This window comes from Neoarius graeffei, chromosome 16 (genome assembly GCF_027579695.1).
Source record: "Neoarius graeffei isolate fNeoGra1 chromosome 16, fNeoGra1.pri, whole genome shotgun sequence".
NCBI classification, from domain to species: domain Eukaryota; kingdom Metazoa; phylum Chordata; class Actinopteri; order Siluriformes; family Ariidae; genus Neoarius; species Neoarius graeffei.
In genome coordinates this window covers 54,511,455-54,535,600 of record NC_083584.1, presented here as the reverse complement: position 1 = coordinate 54,535,600, position 24,146 = coordinate 54,511,455, and the positions used below count along the sequence as shown (strand labels likewise).

Genomic DNA, 24,146 nt, shown 5'->3' with positions numbered 1-24,146 from the left:
AAAAGAACATTGCTGCTCGTCTGCAGTATTCTAAAGATCACATGGACAAGCCAGAAGGCTATTGGAAAAATGTTTTGTGGACGGATGAGACCAAAATAGAACTTTTTGGTTTAAATGAGAAGCGTTATGTTTGGAGAAGGGAAAACACTGCATTCCAGCATAAGAACCTTATCCCATCTGTGAAACATGGTGATGGTAGTAGTATCATGGTTTGGGTCTGTTTTGCTGCATCTGGGCCAGGAGAGCTTGCCATCATTGATGGAACAATGAATTCTGAATTATACCAGTGAATTCTAAAGGAAAATGTCAGGACATCTGTCCATGAACTGAATCTCAAGAGAAGGTGGGTCATGCAGCAAGACAACGACCCTAAGCATGCAAGTCGTTCTACCAAAGAATGGTTAAAGAAGAATAAAGTTAATGTTTTGGAATGGCCAAGTCAAAGTCCTGATCTTAATCCAATCGAAATGTTGTGGAAGGATCTGAAGCAAGCAGTTCATGTGAGAAAACCCACCAACATCCCAGAGTTGAAGCTGTTCTGTATGGAGGAATGGGCTAAAATTCCTCCAAGCCGGTGTGCAGGACTGATCAACAGTTATCGGAAATGTTTAGTTGCAGTTATTTCTGCACAAGGGGGTCACACCAGATACTGAAAACAAAGGTTCACATACTTTTGCTACTCACAGATATGTCATATTGGATCATTTTCCTCAATAAATAAATGACCAAGTATAATATTTTTGTCTCATTTGTTTAACTGGGTTCTCTTTATCTACTTTTAGGACTTGTGTGAAAATCTGATGATGTTTTAGGTCATATTTATGCAGAAATATAGAAAATTCTAAAGGGTTCACAAAAACTTTCAAGCACCACTGTAGATGGGCAGTATCCAGATACAAAACTTGAAGGCCCCATCACAGAAAGAACCACAGGGACTCCTCCTCCTCCAAGTCTGCACTTTGGTGACATCAATGAGGTGCAGCTCTGTGGTACACGAGTGATTGAAGGTTTCAGGGTGTAAAACCAAGCAGAAGGGCCAGACTTCTTCACACTCCTGGATACTGTCTATAGTGTTCAGTGTGGTTCTTCTGTGATGTTCTCACTATTCAGTAGCGAATCACAAACTCACAATTATCAGCACGACATGATTGGTTGAAAAGTGATAACCAGTGAAAATCTAAAACCAGTTTTCATTTAGAGACAAATAACGGTCATAGTCATTTCATCGATCCCTTCACCAAAACAGAAACTGTAAAATATCACACTGTCTAATGCTTCAAAGTGAACTTCAACAAAGAGTGCAGTAAAGGCACACAAACACACATGAGCATCCTTATGAAGCCCTAAATTACACATGGGACCTTCTAGGTTCTTGTGGATCTTCTGGGTATGAGCAAAAAAGTACCAAGACCACAAATGCAACATTTGGAACAGGGCCTAATGCACTGAAATGCTATATATGTGACTCAATAAACACTCAATAAGTGTAGTACTCACTTTGTACAGCTCCCTTTCATCTCTCTCGTTTTTGAGCTGAATTTCCAGATTATCCCTCTCCATGGTCACCTTTTGTAACTTGCTTCTCAGACTGTACAATACACACACAAGTTATAAAGGAGTTCTACACAAACAGCAACAAAGCTCGACATTTTATTGGCATGTTGAGAAAACTCTATATAGAGAGTCAGGCCCATAAATATATACAGAGTTATTGGAGCTGTAATTAAGTAATGCATATGAACTCTAAGTGCAGACATTCTGATATAGTTTTAAGGGTTTTTATGGTATTTGGCTCATAGTTTGCTTTAGAGGTACATATATAAAAAGAGGACAAAGGGGTCAAAATTTGAAACTCAAAATTGACAGACTTTGTTGTATGTTAAATGTTGCACACTTATTAGTTTCAATAAAACATATATTTAAGAGAACTAACCTTATTATTTCATTGAGTAAAATACACCTTTCACAACTAACATAACAGAACAGACATATCTTTATAGACAAGTATTTAATACTCACATAGTATATATGTTAGAGACTAAAATCTGTGTCATATTCAATAACTGTGTTGTTTAAAAAAAAATACTAGGCTATACCACTGACATGGGAAATTTTAATGCTTGATATACAGAGGTTAAAACCAACTTTTACCAGTTCTGTACATTTGATTATTTAAACTTCTTTTGTACAGCCAAATACGGTAGCATTATATGATTAATATACAGAATGGTATTAACAACCCTGAATAATAAATCTGTCAAAGAACACAATAAAAATCAACATTTCTGACAAAATAGATAAAATAAGCACTTTTACTGAAACCATCTAAATGTAACAGAACAATCATTTAGTAAAAAAGAGCAAGAAAATCCAGGCTTTTCAAATTTCTTATAATTATAATTACAATATATAGAATAATAAAAGATACATCATCATACACACAACATTGGTGATGTATATCATCTACTATTATCATCATCATCAGTTTTTATAATATTTAGAATTGTTAAAATGGCTTGAGAATAACTAAATAAGGTAACACAGACTGACTATGTCTGTCGGCTTATGTGTAACCTGCATTTTACACATTAGCATCTATTGTGATGTAATTTTACTCAACTTGTACAGACTCGTGTAATAATGGAATAACAGTCGTGAGAGAAACAGTGGTGATCTGCAATGGCAACTTATCGGTCTTATTGCAAAACAAATGAACAAAACTGTAAGGCACACACTGTACCAGGAGACGGATGCAGGTGTAACACAAAACAACCACGATAACCAAAGCACTGGGATCATGGAATAAACCGAGCTGAGCCACATGGCAGGAAAACGACAAACGCAAGACAAAAGGTGCATAAAACTCAGGCTTTTAACAAGAACTAATTACCAGAATAAAGTTAGAGCAAGTGCATCATCAGGAGCATGTGATCAGTGCAGGGGCTGTTGGGAAACAGCTCATCGCCGGCTGTGAGGTGCGCTCTCTGGGAAGTGCAACCTGGATGTCCCACCTGGCGCCACTTCTCAGCACTGGCACGACAGTAAAACTTGAAAACTTGCCTGTTTGACTTGTTACATGCTAATTTAGGCAAACATCTGTCTGAATTTTGAAGGTCAGAAGAGAACTGCTGTCAACATTGCACCATACTGCATCAGAAGTTTACCAACGGTATTATTCAATATATTTCAAAAGGTGTAACTGCATTTTATAAAATATAAACAGGTTTCTGACAGTTGGGCACAAAATACAATGAATTCATGTAATATACCAACTCATGTAATGCTCACGTAACATTTGGACAGACAAAATTCAAGCATGCTTGGCTTGTTATTTAACCTTTTCACAACAGCTTTACGACAGTTCAGTAGATGCCCTGATGTGGAAATATTTGTGCTTTCTGAGTGGGCAAAAGAGCTCTGGTAAGTTGTCAGCAAAGTTACAGTTCACTGACAAACATAACTCATTAAAACGGACAGACATTGCGTGGAATTTATTTGCTGGTAAATGTTTCCAAAACAAATGCAAAAGATTAGCGCCTTGCCCCAGTCATTTAAAACATACTGAAATAAAATCGCTTAAATAGCATAAACAGGAATTATAATTGGCAATTACTTTATGTAATAATTGTTTAATATTTTCCAACACAGTAGACAGACTTATGTTAATACAAATTATCAATTCATCGATCTACTCACTCCAAGCTCCATGTCACTCAATGTATTTGTAATCTAAAAATATTTAATTTCAGCAAACACTGCCACACTTATTGGAAATTTATGTTAATTTGTCATATTTAAAATTTTTCTCCCTTACTCAAAGAACAGCATTTTCTGACCTATGGAAGGGGGAAGGAAAACATCATCATCAAATTTGAGTACATCAAAATACTTAATGCAAATTATGAGCCATTTCCAAATCAGGTGAACAGTGTAAGAATTACAGCACTGTATATCTCACACTTTTTAAGGTACCAAAACCAAGTGAACAGGTTGCTCCCAGGACATGGGTTATTCCCTCATTATTTGACTTACAAGTAAGCAGATAAAGTTCTAGGGTTGATTTCGAGTGTGGCATTTGCATTTGGACTCTGTTCTGCGAACTCTCATATGAATATGAAGTCCAAAGAGCTGCCATCATTAGACTGAAAAATCAAAACAAACCCATCAGAGAGATAACAAAAACATAAGGTGTGGGCAAATCAACTATTGTGTACATTCTTAAAAATAATGAACACACTGGTGAGCTCAGGAACACCAAAAGACCTAGAATCTCATAGAAAACAGCTGTGGTGGACAACAGAAGAATTCTTTCCCTGGTGAAGAAAAACCTTTTCACAACAGTTGGCCAGATGAAGAAAACCTTCCAGGAGGTCAGCGTACATGTCAAAGTCAACAATCACGAGGAGACTTCACCAGAGTAAACACAGAAGATTTACCTCAAGATGTACACCACTGGTCAGCCTCAAAAGCAGCAAGACCAGAATAGTTTTTCCCAAAAAAACCCTCTCTCTCTCTCTCTCTCTCTCTCTCTCTCTCTCATATATATACAAAAAAAACCCCGCAAACAAACAACAACAAAGAAAACCCAGTACAGCTCTGGAACATCATCCCATGGAAAGATGAGACAAAGATGAACTTGTATCAGAATGATGGGAAGAGAAGAGTATGGAGAAGGGAAGGAACTGCTCATGATCTGAAGCATACCTCATCATATGGCGTGGGCGTGTTTGGCTGACAGTGGAACCGGTTCTCTTGTATTGATATCACACTGATGATGTGACATTGATGATGTGACTGCTGACAAAAGCAGCAGGATGAATTCTGAAGTGTACAGGGCTATATAAACTGCTCACATTCATGCAAATGTTTCAACATTCATTGGATGAAGCTTCACAGTGCAGATGGGCAATGACCTTCAAAAACAGCCCAAGACCTTTTTAAGGTAAAAAAAAAATGGAATGTTCTCCAATGGCCGAGTCAATCACCTGACTTCTTTTCAACTGAGGCTACATCCACACGACAACGGCAACGAGATTTTTTTTTTTTAAATATCGCGACCACATGGGCAACGGATCAGTAAAATATCAGGTACATATGGCAACGCAACGCTTGCTGAAAACGATGCAATACACATGCCACACCTCTACGTGCGCTGTAAGACGGTCCCATTGGAGACACCAGAACAACAGAAGTAGGACGCATGCGCATAAACCCCTTCTTCTGTAGCATCAGCCACATAAAGTTTTGATTATTAATCAGTAGCGTAAAATAGTATCTATTGTCTAAGACACTTATTTATATTTCATATTAAAACGTCTATGTAAATGAATACATAGAAAGCCTGGCCAGGCGCTGAACGTTCTTCTGCCTTCACTTTAAGAGAAATTCAGGGCGAGCAAGAGCCTAGGTTCTTCCCTGTCACTGTTACACGCACACACCTTCTCACTCCCTATCCTATGGATATAGTCCCTTTAAATCACGTGCTCGTTTTTTGAATGGAGACGCGGAAAGAGGAATGAACGGGGGTAGATGGAAGCCGGTACGCCAACATTCTGATATCCTCCAGAATTCTTTAATGGTCCGGAATAAATTGAATGCTACACGTTGATGGATTACTTTGTTCTTCTATGCCCTTTTTGAGGAATGTATTGTCGGACTTAAACCAACATCTGAAGAGGTGAGATCGCTCCTTTTTTTCCCTATTTTTGCTGGCAGGATTGTTTTTGTTTTTGGAAAGCGCACAGGCGGTGCACGGTTTTGGTTATACTGCTTCCACAGTGTTTGGACTAAAGACTCTGCCCTAAGGGCTATTCTCTCACTCTCTCTCACTTTGCACCATTACACAATAAGTATTCACAGTGAAAATATTTTGTAAGCGCGTTTCATGAACCAAGTTATAGGATTTGTTGACAACTCGCATCGAGTTTGTTACACTTCTACCCGGTGTGAAGCACTCACAGTCATGTGGTTGTGACGTCATCGTAAACAAATCCATTCTACTCATCCAGACGACTTCGCAATGGCACCGTTGCCAGATTTTTCCACTCTGGAACCCGTTCTCAAAAGATTTCGTTTTGGGGCACCCAAAATGCCGGTGCCGTGTGGACGTCAGGCCGAAACGATAAACAATTTTATCAGATTCACCTGAATCCGTTGCCGTGTGGACAGGGCCTGAGCTGCATTTCACTTGCTGAAGGGAAAACTGAAGATGAAACACTCCAAGAACAAGCAGGAAATTAAGACAGCTGCAGTAAAGGCCTGGCAGATCACCAGGTAAGAAACCCAGCATCTGCTGATATGTACAAGTTCCAGATTTCAGGCAGTCAGTGACTGCAAAAGATTTACAACCAAGTATTAAAAATGACAATTTAATTTAAATGATTATGTTTGTCCTATTATTATTGGTCATGGCCCTCTGGGTTTTGTCCCTTTTCCCCAGGTCATGGTTGTGTTTCTTTGTATGTTCCCCTGCAGGTGTGCTGGTGGTGTGGCACGAGGCAATTAGCCCAATTAGGTACACTAGCGCACAGGTGTACCTATGGGTTAAAAGCCCTGCTGTTCCTCCTCTCTTGGGAGCAGCACATGCCTGTTTTGGGATGCCTGTCATAGACCTGTGCTGTTTTTAGAGAAGGCTCGTCACATTGACATGCATTTTGAAACTTTTTGGGCAAGCCTTGAAGGCTTGCATTTGCTCTTTTGTTGTGCTGATTAAAAATAATAACTATTGGTTGAACACTACTCTGTATTCTCTCTGTTGCTTGTTGCATTCACCCAGTGAGCATTGACAAGTATGCTTTCCCTGCCACTAAAAATTAATTAATGCATTTTCTCTATACGGTTGGATATAGAAGACGACTTTGTCACATGCACACTCAAGCACAGTGAAATTCACTGTTGTAGTCGAGTCACTAAACCTCGAGTCCGAGTCCAGTGTCGAGTCCCCAGTGTTCAAGTCCGAGTCAAGTCCAAGTCATTCAAAAAAATTCAGTCGAGTCCACTATTGATCCGAGTCGAGTCTGAGAACAAGACTCCAACTGCACCATTTGACGGTGGCTGTTTTAACGCCATTAACATCAGTTTGTTCCTGAACCTGATGTATGAGTATTCTCTTTGTCAGGGAGTATGAAGTATTCTGTCAGAGATGGTTGGGAGGCGGATGTAAGTGCAGATGGTGTGTTTATTAATACAAGTGAAGACAGTTAAACAATCCAGAACGACAGGCAAAATCGCAAAACAGTGAAACAGGCAATAGGTCGAGAGAGGGACAAACAGACTATCATAGACTCGGCAGAATCAAAGATGAGAAACAGGAAATCAGGGATCAGGAACCCAAACAAGGAAATAAGGCATGGTAATGTGTCAGCAACACAACTCAATACTTGGCAAAGTAAGTGTATTTTCACAGTTTTTATATAGGCGCGCTGATTGCGCCTTAATCCTGTGCAGGTGCGAGTCGTTTACGGCATGCATGAGAGTCCGCTTGGCATGCGCCCGCTGTCTGGAATGTGCCCTGGAGTCTATCTGATGCACGCACCAAGGCGCGCAGAGGTGTGACACTCTTGCACGAAGTTAGTACAAAATTAATGCAGATATAAATATCTTATGCCAAATTATTATGGCATGTTACAAAAAATAAAGAAAAAATCTGAGTCCTCGTCTCCAATTAAAAGTCCTAATGCAGTTAATGCACGAGTTCGAGTCATCGGTGCTCAAGTAACAAGTCGAGTTACAAGTCCTTAAAATTAGGGCACGAGTCAGACTTGACTCCAAGTCCTGGACTCAAGTACTACAAGCCTGGTGAAAGTTGTCCTCTGCATTTAACCCATCTGAAGCAGTGAACACACGCATGCACGCACACACACGAGCAATGAGCACACACATACCCAGAGCAGTGGGTAGCTATTCTACAGTGCCCAGGGAACAGTTGGGGGTTGCATGCCTTGCTCAAGGGCACTTCAGCCCAAGGTTGCGCCATGTTAACCTAACCACATGTCTCTGAACTGTGGGGGAAACCGGAGCACCCGGAGGAAACCCACACAGACACAGGGAGAACATGCAAACTCCACACAGAAAGGCCCTCGTTGGCCACTGGGCTCAAACCCAGAACCTTCTTGCTGTGAGGCGACAGTGCTAACCACTACATCACCGTGCCACCCATCATTGTTTTTGCAGGAACTTTTTTTCGGTTGTCACCCTATTAACTGATCTGCTGAAGTCCAAAGCTTTGTTTGTGTGGTTTGATGCCTGTCATTAAGCATTTGTTAGAAGTTAAAGCTCTTCTAACCTCTGCACCCATCTTGATGGCTCCATGGCTAGAAAGGCTATTTAACATTCAAGTGGATGCCAGCAAGGTGGAGGCAGGGGCGGTGTTATTGCAGGATGACAACTCTGGCACAGAGTGTCCAGTTTGTTTCTTTTGTGGAACTTCATGAGTTATCAATGGAAATATTCCACCACTGAAAAGGAGGCACTTGTGCTGGTATGGACACTCCCAAATTTTGAAGTATAATGTTGGTTGGAGTGGTTCACCTGTAGTTATATAAAGTGACCACAACCTTCTCATATTTCTCCCTTCACTTCAAAACCCAAACTAACAGCTCATGAGGTGACAACTTTTCCTTCAGCCACATCATTTAGATATCTGACACATCAGGGGCTCAGAGAATGTCGTGGCAGATGTGTTGTCTACAGCACGTGTGAGGGAAAAAAAAATTCCCAGGTTTGCATATAGGTTAATGCCTAGAAGTCTGCATCTGAAGTCCTCAGGTTTGTATATTCCTCCGATTCACATCCCCTCAACATGCTTCCCATGTGCTAACGTTGTGATGGTGTGAAAGAAGCTCTCTTCTATCTACTAACCCCATTTCCAGAAAAGTTGAGATAGTTTCCAAAATGCAATAAAAACAAAAACCCGTGATTTGTTAAATATAAGTTCACGTGAAATTAACTGACAAAAGTACAAAGAAAAGATTTTGAATAGTTTTACTGACCAACTTAATTGTATTTTGTAAATATAAATGAAGTTAAAATTTGATGCCTGCAACACACTCAAAAAAGTTGAGACAGAGGCATTATTATTATTGTGTTACATCACAGTTCCTTTAATAACACTTTTTAATCATATGGTATCTGAGGATACTAATTGCTGCAGTTTTGCAAATGGAATTCGTATGCATTCTTGCTTGATACAAGACTTCAGCTGCTCAACAGTCCGTGGTCACCATTGTCTGATTCTCCTCTTCATGATGCGCCATATATTCTCAATCGGAGACAGATCTGGAATGGCAGCAGGCCAGTCAAGCGCACACACTCTGTGTCTACGAAGTCACGTTGTTGTAGTCTGTGCAGAATGAGGCCTGGCATTGTCCTGCTGAAATAAGCATGGTCTTCCCTGGAAGAGACATTGTCTTGATGGCAACATATGTCTCTCTAAAATCCCAATATATGCCTCCGCATCAATGGTGCCTTCACACACCTACAACTCACCCATGCTCTGGGCACTGATGCCCCCCATACCATCACAGATGCTGGCTTTTGAACCTTTCTCCGATAAACTGGATGGTCATGTTCACCTTTGGCACTGAGAACCCATCGTCCAGTTTTCCTGAAAACAAGTTGAAATGTGGACTCATCTGGCCACAGTACACATTTCCACTGTTTTTAGGTCCATCTGAGATGAGTTCAGGCCCAGAGACATCAGCAGCGTTTTGCATAGAATTGACGAATGACTTTCTCCTTGTGTAATATAGTTTCAGGTTGCATTTCTGGATGCAGTGGTGGACTGTGTTAAGTGACAACGGTTATCAAACCTCCCCTTTATCTCCAAGATCCTTGAAAAAGCTGTGGCACAGCAGTTATGCTCATATTTACATAGGAATAACATCCATGAAATGTATCAGTCAGGATTTAGACCTCATCATAGCACAGAGACAGCACTGGTTAAAGTAGTAAACGACCTACTGTTGGCGTCTGATCAGGGCTGTGTCTCGCTACTTGTGTTGCTTGACCTTAGTGCAGCATTTGATACCATTGATCATTCCATTCTTCTGGATAGACTAGAAAATGTTGTGGGAGTTAAGGGAATGGCCCTCTCCTGGCTCAGGTCTTATCTAACTGATCGTTATCAGTATGTTGATATAAATGGTGATATTTCTAGACGTACCGAGGTAAAGTTTGGTGTTCCACAAGGTTCTGTCTTGGGTCCACTGCTTTTTTCTCTATACATGTTACCTCTGGGCGATATTATTCGTAAACATTGTATTAGTTTCCACTGTTATGCTGATGACACACAGTTGTATGTCTCTGCAAAACCTGATGAGAGACACCAGCTTAATAGAATTGAGGAATGTGTTAAGGACATTAGACACTGGATGCTTATTAATTTCCTTCTGCTTAACTCTGACAAGACTGAAGTACTTGTGCTAGGACCACATACAGCTAGAAGTAAGTTTTCTGATTACACAGTGACTCTGGATGGCCTTTCTGTTTCTTCACGTGCAGCAGTAAAAGACCTCGGAGTGATTATTGACCCCAGTCTTTCATTCGAAACTCACATTGATAACATCACCCGGATAGCTTTCTTTCATCTCAGAAATATTGCAAAGATAAGAAATTTAATGTCATTGCATGATGCAGAAAAACTAGTCCATGCTTTCGTTACCTCCAGGTTGGATTATTGTAATGCCTTACTGTATGGATATTCCAATAAGTGCATAAACAAGCTCCAGTTAGTTCAAAATGCAGCAGCAAGAGTCCTTACTAGAACTAGAAAATATGACCACATCACGCCTGTCTTATCCACACTGCATTGGCTCCCAATCAAATTTCGTATTGATTATAAAATACTACTATTGACCTTTAAAGCACTAAATGGTCTCGCACCACAGTACCTGAGTGAACTTCTGCTCCTCTATGACCCGCCACGCCTACTTAGATCAAAAGGTGCAGGCTATCTGCTGGTACCTCGTATAGTGAAGGCTACATCAGGGGGCAGAGCCTTTTCTTACAAAGCCCCACTGTTATGGAACAGCCTTCCAAGTAATGTTCGGGAATCAGACACAGTCTCAGCATTTAAGTCTAGGCTGAAAACATATCTGTTTAGTCAAGCCTTTTGTTAATGGTGTTTATGAGGTAAAGGAGTAGATCTGGAGGGTCCTCAGACATAGAGTATTTTGGTAAACTGGGATGTATGGATGCTGTCAGTCCCCACTCGCTTGCTCACTCGAGTGAGTTTTTCCTTGCCACCGTCGCCACAGGCTTGCTCATTGGGGATAGATTAGGGATAAAATTAGCTCATGTTTTAAGTCGTTCAAATTCTGTAAAGCTGCTTTGCGACAATGTTTATTGTTAAAAGCGCTGTACAAATAAACTTGATTTGAAACTTGATTTGATTTTCCGAAGTACTCCCAAGCACATATGGCTATATTATCACATTAGCATGATGGTTTCTCAGGCAGTGCCGCTTGAGGGCTCAAAGGTCACGCACATTCAACAGTGGTTTCCGACCTTACGTTTTACGCACTGAGATGTCTCCGAATTGCCTGAATTTTTTCACAATATTATGCACTGTAGATTCTGAAAAACCTAAAATCTTGTGTTGAGAAATGTTCTTTTTGAATTGATGAACAATTCTCTCGTAAATTTTGGCACAAAGTGGTGAGCCAAGACCCATCCTTGCTTGCAAAGACTGAGCCTTTGGTGCTGCTCCTTTAATACCCAATCGTGTCATCAATTAACCTGCTTATTGTGGAATCTTACAAAATGGTGCTACTTGAATATCCTATAAACTTTTCAGTCTTATTTTGCCTCTGTCCCAACTTTTTTTTAAGTGTGTTGCAGGCATCAAATTCTAACTTCGTTTACATTTACAAAATACAATTAACTTAGTCAGTAAAGCTATTTAAAATCGTTTCTTTGTACTTTTGTCAGTTAAATAAAGGTTCACATGAATTAACAAATCACAGATTTTTGTTTTTATTACATATCCCAACTTTCTGGAAATGGGGTTTGTAGTTTTCTCTTCTAAATTTAAATATAAAAATATTTTTGCTAAGGTCTGTATAATTTTGTGTGAACTTAAATCAGGAAACTTGCTGGTTTCTTTCTCTTAAGGGGGAGGGTGTCACGGCCATCTGGGATTTGCCCCTTTTCTCCAGGCCGTGGCTGTGTTTCTTTGTGTGTTCCCCTGCGGCTGTGCTGGTGTTGTGGCAGGAGGCAATTAGCCCAATTAGGTACACCGGCGCACAGGTGTACCTATGGGTTAAAAACGCTGCTGCTCCTCCTCTCCTGGGAGCAGCAGATGCCTGTTTTGGGATGCCTGTTGTAGACGAGTGCTGTTTTTGGAAAAGGCTGTTCAGGTTGACACGTGTTTTGAAACTTTTTGGGAAAGTCTTACTCTGTGTCCGAAATCGCTCCCTACTCACTATACAGGGATATATATACTATACTATATATATATAGTGAGGACGCCATTTTGGAGTGCTATCCAAAACTTTAGTGAGGATTATTTACACCCTATATAGTGCACTCAAAGTATCCCACAATGCATCACGAAAAGTAGTGTACAACCGATGGTCACGAACCAAAGCAACATATCCCATCATGCATTGCGGTCGCACTGAAAGAAATAAAATTAAAAGTCTCAAATTTGATTTAATAAAAGGCAACAGCAAAGAAGAAAGTATTCAGCCTTGATTAAAAAAATGAAAAATGCAGGTACTTTGTATTGATTAATGTGGGAAATATGCTCAGTATAATATGTATTTAGCACAAAAATACATGCATGTGTTTATTATTTTGAAAACCCACCAGCCGACTGATCTGGCACGTTTTAATTGTGCGACAGTAACGACATAAATACCAGCGCGACGGACTAGTGTACAAAAGCGTTTTTTAATTTTACCAATGAGCTCACTATATAGTCCTCTATATAGTAATTCCCTATGTAGGGAGGAGTGAACGAGTGAGCGATTTTGGACAAAGGGTTAGAGGCTCACATTTGATCTTTTGTTGTGATGATTAAAAAAATAAAATTTGGTCAAACTACTCCGTATTCTCCCCTTTTATTCACTGCATTCACCTGGTGGGCGTAACACTATTACAAAACGTTTACCCAATTTGAATGTAAATTCCCTTAAATTTATACTGAAAGTCTGCATTTTCAGCTTATATTCATTATTTAATTTCAATTCCAATACACTATGGTAGAATAATAGCATATTTATGGACATGATTGTATCCATACTATTAGTTCATACATATTTCATATATTTATATGCCTACTAAATTGCATACCATGTGTGTGTGTGTGTGTGTTTGTTCCCTACCAGTCCAACTCAGTCTCTTTAAGCACAGCTTTCTGTGTGACTCCTAGCAGGTCCTGCTCCAGCTGTTTCACTCCAGCTTGAGCTTTCTCTCTCTCCTCTCGCAGCCTCTGCTGTTGCTCCTGCCATTGGAAATATCAACAGTTGGTGAAACAGTTCTGCCAATCACAACACTCCATGTAGTGCTTAATGTAATAGATCATAATGCTCACACATTTTTGATGTCAAGAGCAAAGCACTGCTTTCAGTTAACTTTGTTCTAACATGTCCATATTTAACCGGATCTGGTAACATCTGGATCTGACATCACACATACACGCGCACACACACACACTTCCCGCAGGCATTTTGTGACTGGTGTTGTTTTATAGCTGATTAACTTTCAGCATTGCTACATGTGCATATAAAGGGCTTATAAAAATGTTGTAAAATTTGCAGCCACAATACGCCTTTACGCCCTCACGATAACTATAACAAGAGAAACTATATTCACTGGTTAAAGTGAACTGGTGTGATAAATATACCAAAATACACACACTCTTTGGTGTGTATAATACATGACTAACTGAATGTGTGCAGCTGGCTGGAATGTGAAAGTCTACTGTAGAAGTGTTCATGCTTTCTATTGGATATTATATGCCTTTTATGACAGGGACACACACACTTCTGAATCCAATACACAGGAGACACGAGGGGGTGCCGCAACACCGTTATACTGCTCCCCTCATATCCTGCTTCTCCAGCACTTTTTATTACTCGGAGCGCCTTGTAGTGGAATATCCACAGGAAACACTAAAACATGAACATGACTAAAAGAGCATTAACAGCAATAAAGCTATGGATTAACTCAAGCTTAAGAACAGAGACAGAACACGAGTAAATAAGAAAATTGTAGCCGCATGTGGGTGAAGGGAAGAGACTAGGAGTGAAGGAGAGAGTGTTTACAGAAGAACAAAGGAGGGAAATGTATTATTAGAAATGCAGAGAAAAAGTGACATCTTTGAACTGTCATATTACTCTTTTTTTTTAAATAAGCCACGTATGGAGGAAGAGACAGAGAAACAAATGAAGTGTGAATATAATGCGCCCTCAATATCATTAGAATAGAATGCCTTTATTGTCATTGCACAAATGTACAACTAAATTTAATTCATCATAGGAGAACAAAGCCGCTGCATAGGTGCGCACCGCCACCCTTGGGCACTTCAGCCCAAGACCGTCCCATTTTAGCCTAACTGCACGTCTTTGGACTGTAGGGGAAACCGGAGCACCCGGAGGAAACCCACGCAGACACAGGAAGAACATGCAAATTCCACACAGAAAAGCCCCCATTGGCCACTGGGCTCTAACCCAGAACCTTTTTGCTGTGAGGTGACAGTGCTAACCACTACACCACCATTATATACTTATTTGAAAAATAAATAAAGTTTTATTTATTTATAGTGTCCTATCATATTACATTAAGTGACTTATAGAAGCATCAAAGTATTTCGATTCCCTACAGTGACTGACACACACACACACACACACACACACACACTCTCAAGTACTGGGCATGATGCCACCTTGCCAATGAGCTGTTTTGTGAATCAGTATCTCTCTCTCTCTCTCTCTTTCACACACACACTCCTGTCTTGTATATAGCACTGCATTTACTGACTATGGCCAACACCGCACAATCAACACCAGCCTCCTCCCCATTCTCCCTCCTCTCTCAGTTACTCATCCAGTCACTGTGCACTCACACTCATTAAACTTCACTGAATGGGTAAAGAAAGGTCACACACACACACAGATACACACGCTATCTGATAAACTAAAGTGCTTTTTGGGAGTGCACTCACTGGCAGACATATAGACAAATGGAGACAGCGAGTCTTCCTTCAGACATGCATGTGGTAGAAGGCTTTGATGTGGAGAACTTGTGATCACCAGTGTGTTACAGACTGCTCAGTGTGAGAATGTGTGTACCCGATTGTGCTGTCTCTGTTCTTCTTTAAGTTGGTCCCTCTCTTGTGTGAGCAGACAAACAGCTTTTTGCAGCTCCCTGCATTCCTGCTGAACTTCCTCCACACGCCGCTATACACACACACACACACACAAATTTGATCTTCTTGTGGAAAAACGAAAGCATTCTGCATTCTCATAGGCATTACAGTATTATTGTATGCGTGCGTGTGGGGGTTATAAATAAAGTATCTGACAGTTTGACCTTGTAGAGTATGTGAGGACATTTGCCTCGTCAGTAAGGAAAACCTTTGTTTATTTAAAAAAATAAAAAATAAATAAATAAAAACAGCCAACAACAATATTTTGAAATTTATAAAACCAAGGGCCAAAACATCTACTGAGATTAAGAATAGAGTTAGGTTTAGGTGAACGCCACCAACTGTAGAAAACATGAACAGTGCCACTCCAGTGCCTCCCATTCTACAGAAATGAAGCCAAAAGTTCCTCCGCCATGTTGTCAAATTTGGAGCTGGAGTCTTACAGTAGAGGCAAGCATCTAAGTCAGGTATATCTACTCCTCTAGTAGTCCTGCCCCCTTCTCCCAATGTACACTGGTAGAAATGATCAGACGAATACAGTCACATTCTCAAATTCTCTTTATTACGTCTAGTCAGAGAGTAAATAGTTTCAGCTGGAGATATTTCATTAACACAGCTGTGTCTAGGAAGGACATTAATCACAAACATGAACTGGAAATTCACTGACATTGATGTGACTACCATTACACATTCATCATGCCGGTGTAGAATGCTCCAGCAGTGCAGTGTGAGTTAATGATTCATTATTTGGGACACATGGCTATTCTGAGCACACTGTAAACTAACTCGCCTACTTATAAAATCCATCCTGACGATCTTGGAAGTGAATGACCGACCAACTATTGGTTTTTGTGCAAATTATCAATAGCTTTCTGACTGGATGTTGTCCATGCTGAAATAATATAGTTATCAAGGTGGCTGCATGGCTTGGTAGCTAGCGTGATTAAACTAGCCTTTTCCTATCAAACCTCTCAACGTTTCAAATGTTTTTAACAGAACTGTAATGAATGTAATGTAATAAACAGACAGGGTGCGATGCAGGAGCTGCAGACATTGTCTTCCAGCCAAGGCTGTCAATCACTTCACTGCCAAGTGTAGCCACGCTTTCTTACAATACAGGTGAAGAATAGTGTAGTAGATTAGGTCCAAATTTTACAGGAATACTTCACTTAATGATACAAGCACCAAAATTTGCACAGACTTAGTTTAGATACCCCTCCTTCAGAAAAGCCCGGTAGCCACCTGAAAATTTCAAGATGGCGGCCAAAAAGGCGGCCGAAAAAGCGGGAAAGCATAATATCTATATTTTGACCTGCAATTAACATTTTACAGTTTATTACATCATATACACATAATTAAATGATGCATTTCACATGATTTTGTTTATTCTTCACCAAATTCACACATTTGATCAGTGTATATTTTATTTTAGGCAACAATAAATAAATGGTATTGATATTTAAAGGAAAATAAAATTACAGACTCCTCAAGGGCCCTCCTCCCACTTGGGGCCCTGGTAACTCCATCCCCCTTTTCCCCCCACTATGACGCCCCTGGCTCTGCCTCTTGTACATGACAAGATGATCTCTTGGTGGAAAAAGTGCATGTGTTTTTTTTTTTGTTTTTTTCTTTCCTTTATATAAAAGCAATAATACAGTGATGACACATGAAATGCTCCTCAGATTCAGCTGAACATCTGAATATCATGCCTTTTATGTACAGTGTTTACAGGTTAAACAGGAATTATAACCCATTCTATCAGGGCTCGACATTAACTTTTAAACCCACTTACCCTGGGGTCCAGAAGTATCTGAAGTGTTCACTAAGCTGAGTCAATACCCTGCCAATATTGAAGAGAATGACTTCAAACTTCTTGAAAAGTTTATCATCTTGTTGTTTGACAAAAACTGTCCCTTAGGTGGGGTTTACATTAGACCGTATCAGCGGATCATCAGATTAACGTTTTTAAAAACGATTAGCGTGCACACAGCAACACCAATACACGATTTGCATGCACACAGCAATGCCAATACACGGATACGCTAATCACATGACTAATTCGGCACGTAAGTTGAAATGCATCAGTGCGGCTCATCACTTCCTCCTCAGCGGCTGCGCTCCAAATCACTCCGCCCTGAACAGCGAGTGCCCTCTGGAGGGTGCGCACTCTGGCCCTGCGCAGCTCACAGAGCGCGCGAGTGAAGTGCACGAGCAGTGATTCGAGACTGAGCCGCTGTGCGCAAGTCACTTACCACTTGCAAGTGGAAGGATGGCAAGCCTAAAGACAATCATAACTACACAATGGGCAGTATTTGCATCAGTATTTGCAGTATTTTCATACTTTTATACTCTTTAATGAAAGGTGATACAAGGCGGACGTCCGCGCCGTTTTTCAGCAGTCGCCTCACATGACCAACGCCAGCGAATCAGGAAGGTGGATGTCACAGTGACGTTGTCCAATGACGACGCCAGCTAGAGCTCAGCACAGCGTATCCGCGTATTCTCAATGTTTACACAGCACCGGACCAGACACGATCCGGATTGAATACGTGGACCTCGGCGTATTCCCGTTTCCCGGCGTTTCCAGGCGTTTTAATGTAAACGGACAGTGCATCCGCGAAGAAAACGAGACAGATACGGTCTAATGTAAACTTGGCCTTAGATAGTGTTGATGAGGCCCGTCTTGAGTTGTTTGGAAGGTATTGTGGACCACTTTGGCACCAATTAGTCAGTTGCCAGCAACTTATGAAGTGTAACTGCAAGGGTGTTTGCCATGGAAACTGCAAGTGTTACCGACTTGGCTTGAAATGTACACAACTCTGTGGCTGTAACTGTGTGCCAAGATAAGAGACATACATGTATGGCAAATGGATCTCATAAGATGTACATGAACTTGTTGAGCTTAGTATTTAGTTTAAGTTATGTTGATTGTTCCTGTTTTAGTAGTTTTGACCCAGTGTCATAGTTTTTGCATTCTTGTTCTATTACAATGTAACCACAAGGTTGTTTTGTTCCAGTTGTTTTGCCCTAATGGCATTAGTTTGTATATTTTCATACCTATGATTAGTTGCATTTTAAATCACCAGAGGTTTGTTATATTGTTTACATATGTTTTGTTAGCAGTAATATTGAAATGAGAATTTATCTGTATATATGTGAATGAGGCTGTTTTATTATCTTTATGTGCAAAAGATAATATGAACTGGCCTAAGCTCATCTCATCTCATCTCATTATCTCTAGCCGCTTCATCCTTCTACAGGGTCGCAGGCAAGCTGGAGCCCATCCCAGCTGACTACGGGCGAAAGGCGGGGCACACCCCGGACAAGTTGCCAGGTCACCACAGGGCTGACACACAGACACAGACAACCATTCACACTCACACCTACGGTCAATTTAGAGTCACCAGTTAACCTAACCTGCATGTCTTTGGACTGTGGGGGAAACCGGAGCACCCGGAGGAAACCCACGCGGACACGGGGAGAACATGCAAACTCCACACAGAAAGGCCCTCGCCAGCCACGGGGCTCGAACCCGGACCTTCTTGCTGTGAGGCGACAGCGCTAAGCACTACACCACCGTGCCGCCCGGCCTAAGCTATGTTTCTTATAATTTTGGTTGTTGCATCATGTAGTTAAGTGTTTTAAATTATATGGTTTTGTTTCAAATATTATGAAAAATTGGCTGTTTTCTTGAGCTCTGTCAAATTTGATGATTTATTAAGTTGTACTCTGTCACAGTCAATAAGGTATGTATTTTTGAGTCGGCCATCTTGGAAAATGGCTGCCATCTTTACTGTATGTGTGGTTATCAGGAATTCCTTAAGCACTTTGGTCTAAACTATATATTTAGCTCATTTTATGACTATCTCTCGATGAAGTGCTCTGTCAGTAATTTGTGTGTGTTTTAAGCCAGCCATCTTTAAAAATGGCCGCCATTTTGAAATTTTGTGAGGATACTAACCTTACTAGAGGCTATTTGGCTTTAGCTATGTTTCTTCAAAATTTGATGACAATATCATGAAGTGAAGTGCTTTATCAGTACAAAATGCATTTTTAAGTCGGCCATCTTGAAAAATGGCCGCCATTTTGAATTTTTGTGTGGCTACCGGGCTTTTTTGAAACATCTTGATGTTATCTATGTCTGTGCAAAATTTGGTGCTTGTATCATTAAGTGAAGTATTTTGCCACTAATCTGCTACACTAGAACATTTTAAAAACTAATTTCTGGGGGAAAATAAAAAAAATGTGCAGACATCAACATAGGGAAAACTGTTTGATTTATTCACTGTAGATGGAAAGACAGTTTAGATGAGAAAAGTGATCCAGAAAAAAGGATTTTCTGTCAAACACATGGGGATGGGCGGGGCTACGCACTATACTGTAGCTAGCCAGCAGGAGTGGTAGACCTGTAGTGGCTTCACTTTTCTGACGTTACACTGTCCATGTTTTTTTTTTTTTAACAGTCTTTGGCGTATGCACAGCATGAATGATCTTTATTGATAAAATATGTCGGTGGAAGGTCCTCACAAAAGTAGTAAGACAAACGTGCACGCGTGCATGCACAGTACATTTACCTCTAGTAGTCCGGTTTTGGTTGTAACCACCAGTATGTCTGAATTCCCATCATCCTCTACAGTCAGTAGCTCCTCCCCTGTGGGGGTGGCTGGTCGGAACTGGAAGGGTGTGCTGGCCCCTCTGATTTCGCCCAAGTGCGTGACGTAACAGAACTGATAAAACTCACCATCGCTACGGGGAACATAGTAACCTAGGAACACAGACAGTGACAGTGCCGTCAAGCAGCAGCTTCTTGAACAAGCAGTATGGAAAATGCTGCAACAAAGGAACAGCAAATAGCAAAAAAGGCTTTTGGCAACACTCTCCCAGTAGCACAGACACACAATTACGGAACGTATTCATAACACTGTTTGCGGGTTTAGCGTTTGCACTCAAAACGCTAGTCAGGTTTTTATAATCATATTCTCTCTCACACCAGCTATACCACAAGCCCTCTATGGCATGTCTGCGTGTACCTTGGAAGACAAGAACCCTGTGGATAGTGGAGCCTTCAGTGTAGTTCTCAGGCATAGGAGACCACAGGAAAGTGTAGTAGTCTCGAGCACTGCTCCAACCCACCTACACACAAAACATGAATGAGAAAAATTAAAGTCTTAACAAAATCAATGCCCTAATATAATGATTCATGGGGGAAAAATGCTGACCTCCCAGCTTACAGATGATTTAATAGACTAAATTCTCACTGGCTTAAAAACCCCCAATAAAATTAGATTGTAATGAAAGCAGTAAGTATATCACAGAGAAAGAGGGAGGGTGACTGATAATAATAGCATTAATGGCAACCACCATGTTATCATAATAGCTGCATGTCAATTTAATGAGTATGATGATGACAATATCAAGCATATACAAACTCTATCTGATGAAGTACATTAAACATGTCATTAGCTACAGCTGTGTGGTTATCATATTGTGTTTTACAGCTTGTAAATACTGCAGAGATGCATGGAAAAGGTTAGCTTCCCTCCTCTGTGAACCAGCTGTTAAATTGTGAGCTTCTTCCATTGTTAGTGCGTGTGCGGTAGAAGAGAGAGAAAATGGTGACATTTTTACATTTTATCCATATTCCAAAAGTGAACTGTAAATATTTGTATAGTTATTGTAATTCGTGTGCGTGTTTGAATGAGTTTGACTGAGAAGCACTTTTAAGTGAAAGGATGTTCACGCGCATGCATTTTCACACGTGCATGTATTCGGATGTACAGTTTTGTACTGACCGTAATCTGCCAGCATGAATACAGGAACACACACCCTGACATTACACTGTTGACAATATATCATGACTATCATTCTGCTTCATGGAAAGTTTTTCAGCTTTCATCTAGAACACGGTAAAGTTGGAAGCGTAAATAACCGGATAATTACACAGCAGGTCTGTGTGTGTGCGTTCTTCAGACAGTCTTTGCTTGTAGGTACAGGACTGATAAATGATGAATAAAATAATAAGAGGGTTGATGTGACGATCAATCAAGTGTGTGAGGAACATTCCACAAGTGTGTGACAGCTTAATTACATGCTGCCTGTTCATCTCTGGGAGAGAAAGATAAGCATGTTGGAGAGAATGACTGAGACACACAGATAGCTTATACACAGCTCTTTGTGCCTTGCCAGAAAGTAAAGCGTCACATCCCACAAATTATCCATGCTTTAATACGTTTTATGCTGCATATTGGTCTATTATTTCCACAAGAGGTTATAAAGCATGTCTGTTAACTGCTCTGATCTGTTTGATGCATAAGTGCAATCTGTCTTTTCTCCTAAAGGGCTCAGTATCTACAGGAGGCTTTTTGAACGTGCCCACCATACATACATACATACAGCAGCTTTTCATCACACGCGCTCATACATGTACTCGCACACAATAATACTCTCAAAGTACGGAAACTGGTTAAAAACGCTCATTTTTATACTTTAGCGAGTTAATGAAATACATTATAGCCATGTTTAGATTTTATACCAAATTACAATCCAGTGTAATATGCTATCTGTATTTTAATCGTAATATAAGCAGAAATAAGAACATAAATCTACACAAGCTACAGTTATCAAAATATAGCCAAGGAACAAGGAATAAGATAGAACAATCACTACCACATGGGGGAGCCAGTGACCTACTGAGCAACACGATCAATACACAGAATGTGCTGTTTGTGTGTGTGTGTCCCTGCTATGTAGGTACCTGTATGATTCACAATACACTCAGCATGCCAGTTCACAGAACATTCTTTACAGCTGCAGCACATAAGATTTTTGTTAAATAAAATACACAGTTAAGCAGCATTTCACTTGCTGAAGGCAAAATGACCCAAGAAGTGAAGACAGCTGCAGTAAAGGCCTGGCAGAGCAACACCAGGGAAGAAACTCATGATGTCTATGGGTTCCAGACTCCACAAAGTCACTGACTGGACATGATTTACGACCAAGTAATAAAAAACACAATTTAATTCATCATCATGTTACTTTGGCCAATTAATTTTGGTCCCTGTAATTTCTGCACCTTTCGCCCGATTTGGATGTAAAACCCCAAATCCGAAAAAGTTGGGACAGTATGGAAAATGCAAATAATGAAAGCAGTGATTTCTAAATGTACTTTGACTTGTGTTTCATTGTAGACAGAATGAAACCCAAGACATTTTAGGTTTTGTTGGTCAACTTCATTTCATTTGTGAATATACATCCATTCCTGCATTTCAGGCCTGCAACACACTCCAAAAAAAGGTGGGACTAAGGCAATTTAGGGCTAGTAATGAGGTGAAACAATGAAATAATGATGTGATTTGAAACAGGTGATGTCAACAGGTGATTGTAATCATGATTTAGAACAAAATCAGTATCCAGGAAAGGCCGACTCTTTGAGGAGCAAATGTGGGCTGAGGATCTCCAGTTTGTCAACAAATGCATGAGAAAATTATTGAAATGTTTAGAAACAATGATAAGAAGGGATTTGGATATTTCACCCTCTACAGCGCGTAACATCATTAAAAAATTCAATCTGGATGAATTTCGGTTTGTAAAGGGCAAGGGCACAAGCCTAAGCTGAACACCTGTGATCTCCAATCCCTCAGACGGCACTGCATCAAGAACCGTCATTCATCTGTAGCTGCCAGAACCACATGGGCTCTGGATTATTTTGGCAAACCTTTGTCATGCACTACAATACGGAGTTACATCCACAAACACCGGTTAAAACTTTACTGTGCAAAAAGAAAAAGCCTTATGTAAACTGTGTCCAGAAGCGCCACTGACTTCTCTGGGCTCAGAGGCATCTAAGATGGACCATCACACAGTGGAAACGTGTTTTGTATTCAGATGAATTAGTATTCCAGGTCTTTTTTGGAGGAAATGGACTTTTTCGGACCAAAGACGAAAAGGACCATCCAGACTGTTACCAGCAACAAGTCCAAAAGCCAGGGTCTGTCATGGTATGGGGTTGTGTCAGCGCCCTTGGCAAAGGTAACTTGCACTTCTGTGATGGAGCATTAATGCAGAAAAGTACACTGAGATTTTGGAGCATCATACGAAGAGTTTCATCACAAAACGCGATAAGCACCATATTCGAAATTTTGGAACCAATATACATAGGAGATTGTCAATAGTAAGTTCTATTCACATCTCAAATCATTTTTTGTCAAAACGTGACACATCCCATTGCTTTTATTGCATGAAGTTCCACTTTTTAATCAAACCACGATATCCGCCACTCTAATTTTCTTCCGAATCGCGCTATATCCGCTCAGCCAATCAGCGCTCTCGATTTGTCAAACATGGCGGCGCCCATGATTGTTTGAAGTGACGCTGAATCGAGAACTATTCTCTGCTAAAAATGAATTATTTCGATGGATTAGAGGATAAAATTCTGGTTTCACTGAAGCCAAGAAAAAGAGGGAGGACTGTAGAATATGAGTGTGAAATAAAGAAGCAAATAAGGTATTCTGCTGGTAGAAAGGTGCTACAAATTGGGTGTACTCATAATGCATGGAGACAATTGTTCTCTTTGTCATGCAGACAAACTTTCCAATGATGATTTAGCTTTTAATGCTGGAGAGAAGCAGGTCAGGACATAAAATGGGACAAAAGATTAAAAGAACAAACTATTATTTTAGATGAGGCATGTAGGGTTTTCTTGTAAACTGATTTGTGCACATATCTGTATTTTAGTCCTGTTGCTAGCTTTAAAAAATTTTGAGCATGGAGTGAAACC

General features: G+C 40.4%; 1 protein-coding gene across 1 annotated transcript in view; it reads right to left on the bottom strand.

Annotated features, from left to right (window-relative positions):
* Nucleotides 1–24,146, bottom strand: part of tax1bp1a (Tax1 (human T-cell leukemia virus type I) binding protein 1a) — a 61,906-nt gene that overhangs the window by 19,689 nt on the left and 18,071 nt on the right. The window contains exons 3-7 of the mRNA XM_060943188.1: nucleotides 20,401–20,503; nucleotides 19,945–20,135; nucleotides 15,294–15,401; nucleotides 13,326–13,444; nucleotides 1,498–1,588 (exon numbers count right to left, since the gene is read on the bottom strand). Of these exons, the coding sequence (XP_060799171.1) occupies nucleotides 1,498–1,588; nucleotides 13,326–13,444; nucleotides 15,294–15,401; nucleotides 19,945–20,135; nucleotides 20,401–20,503 (612 nt within the window). The remainder of the gene's footprint in view (nucleotides 1–1,497; nucleotides 1,589–13,325; nucleotides 13,445–15,293; nucleotides 15,402–19,944; nucleotides 20,136–20,400; nucleotides 20,504–24,146) is intronic.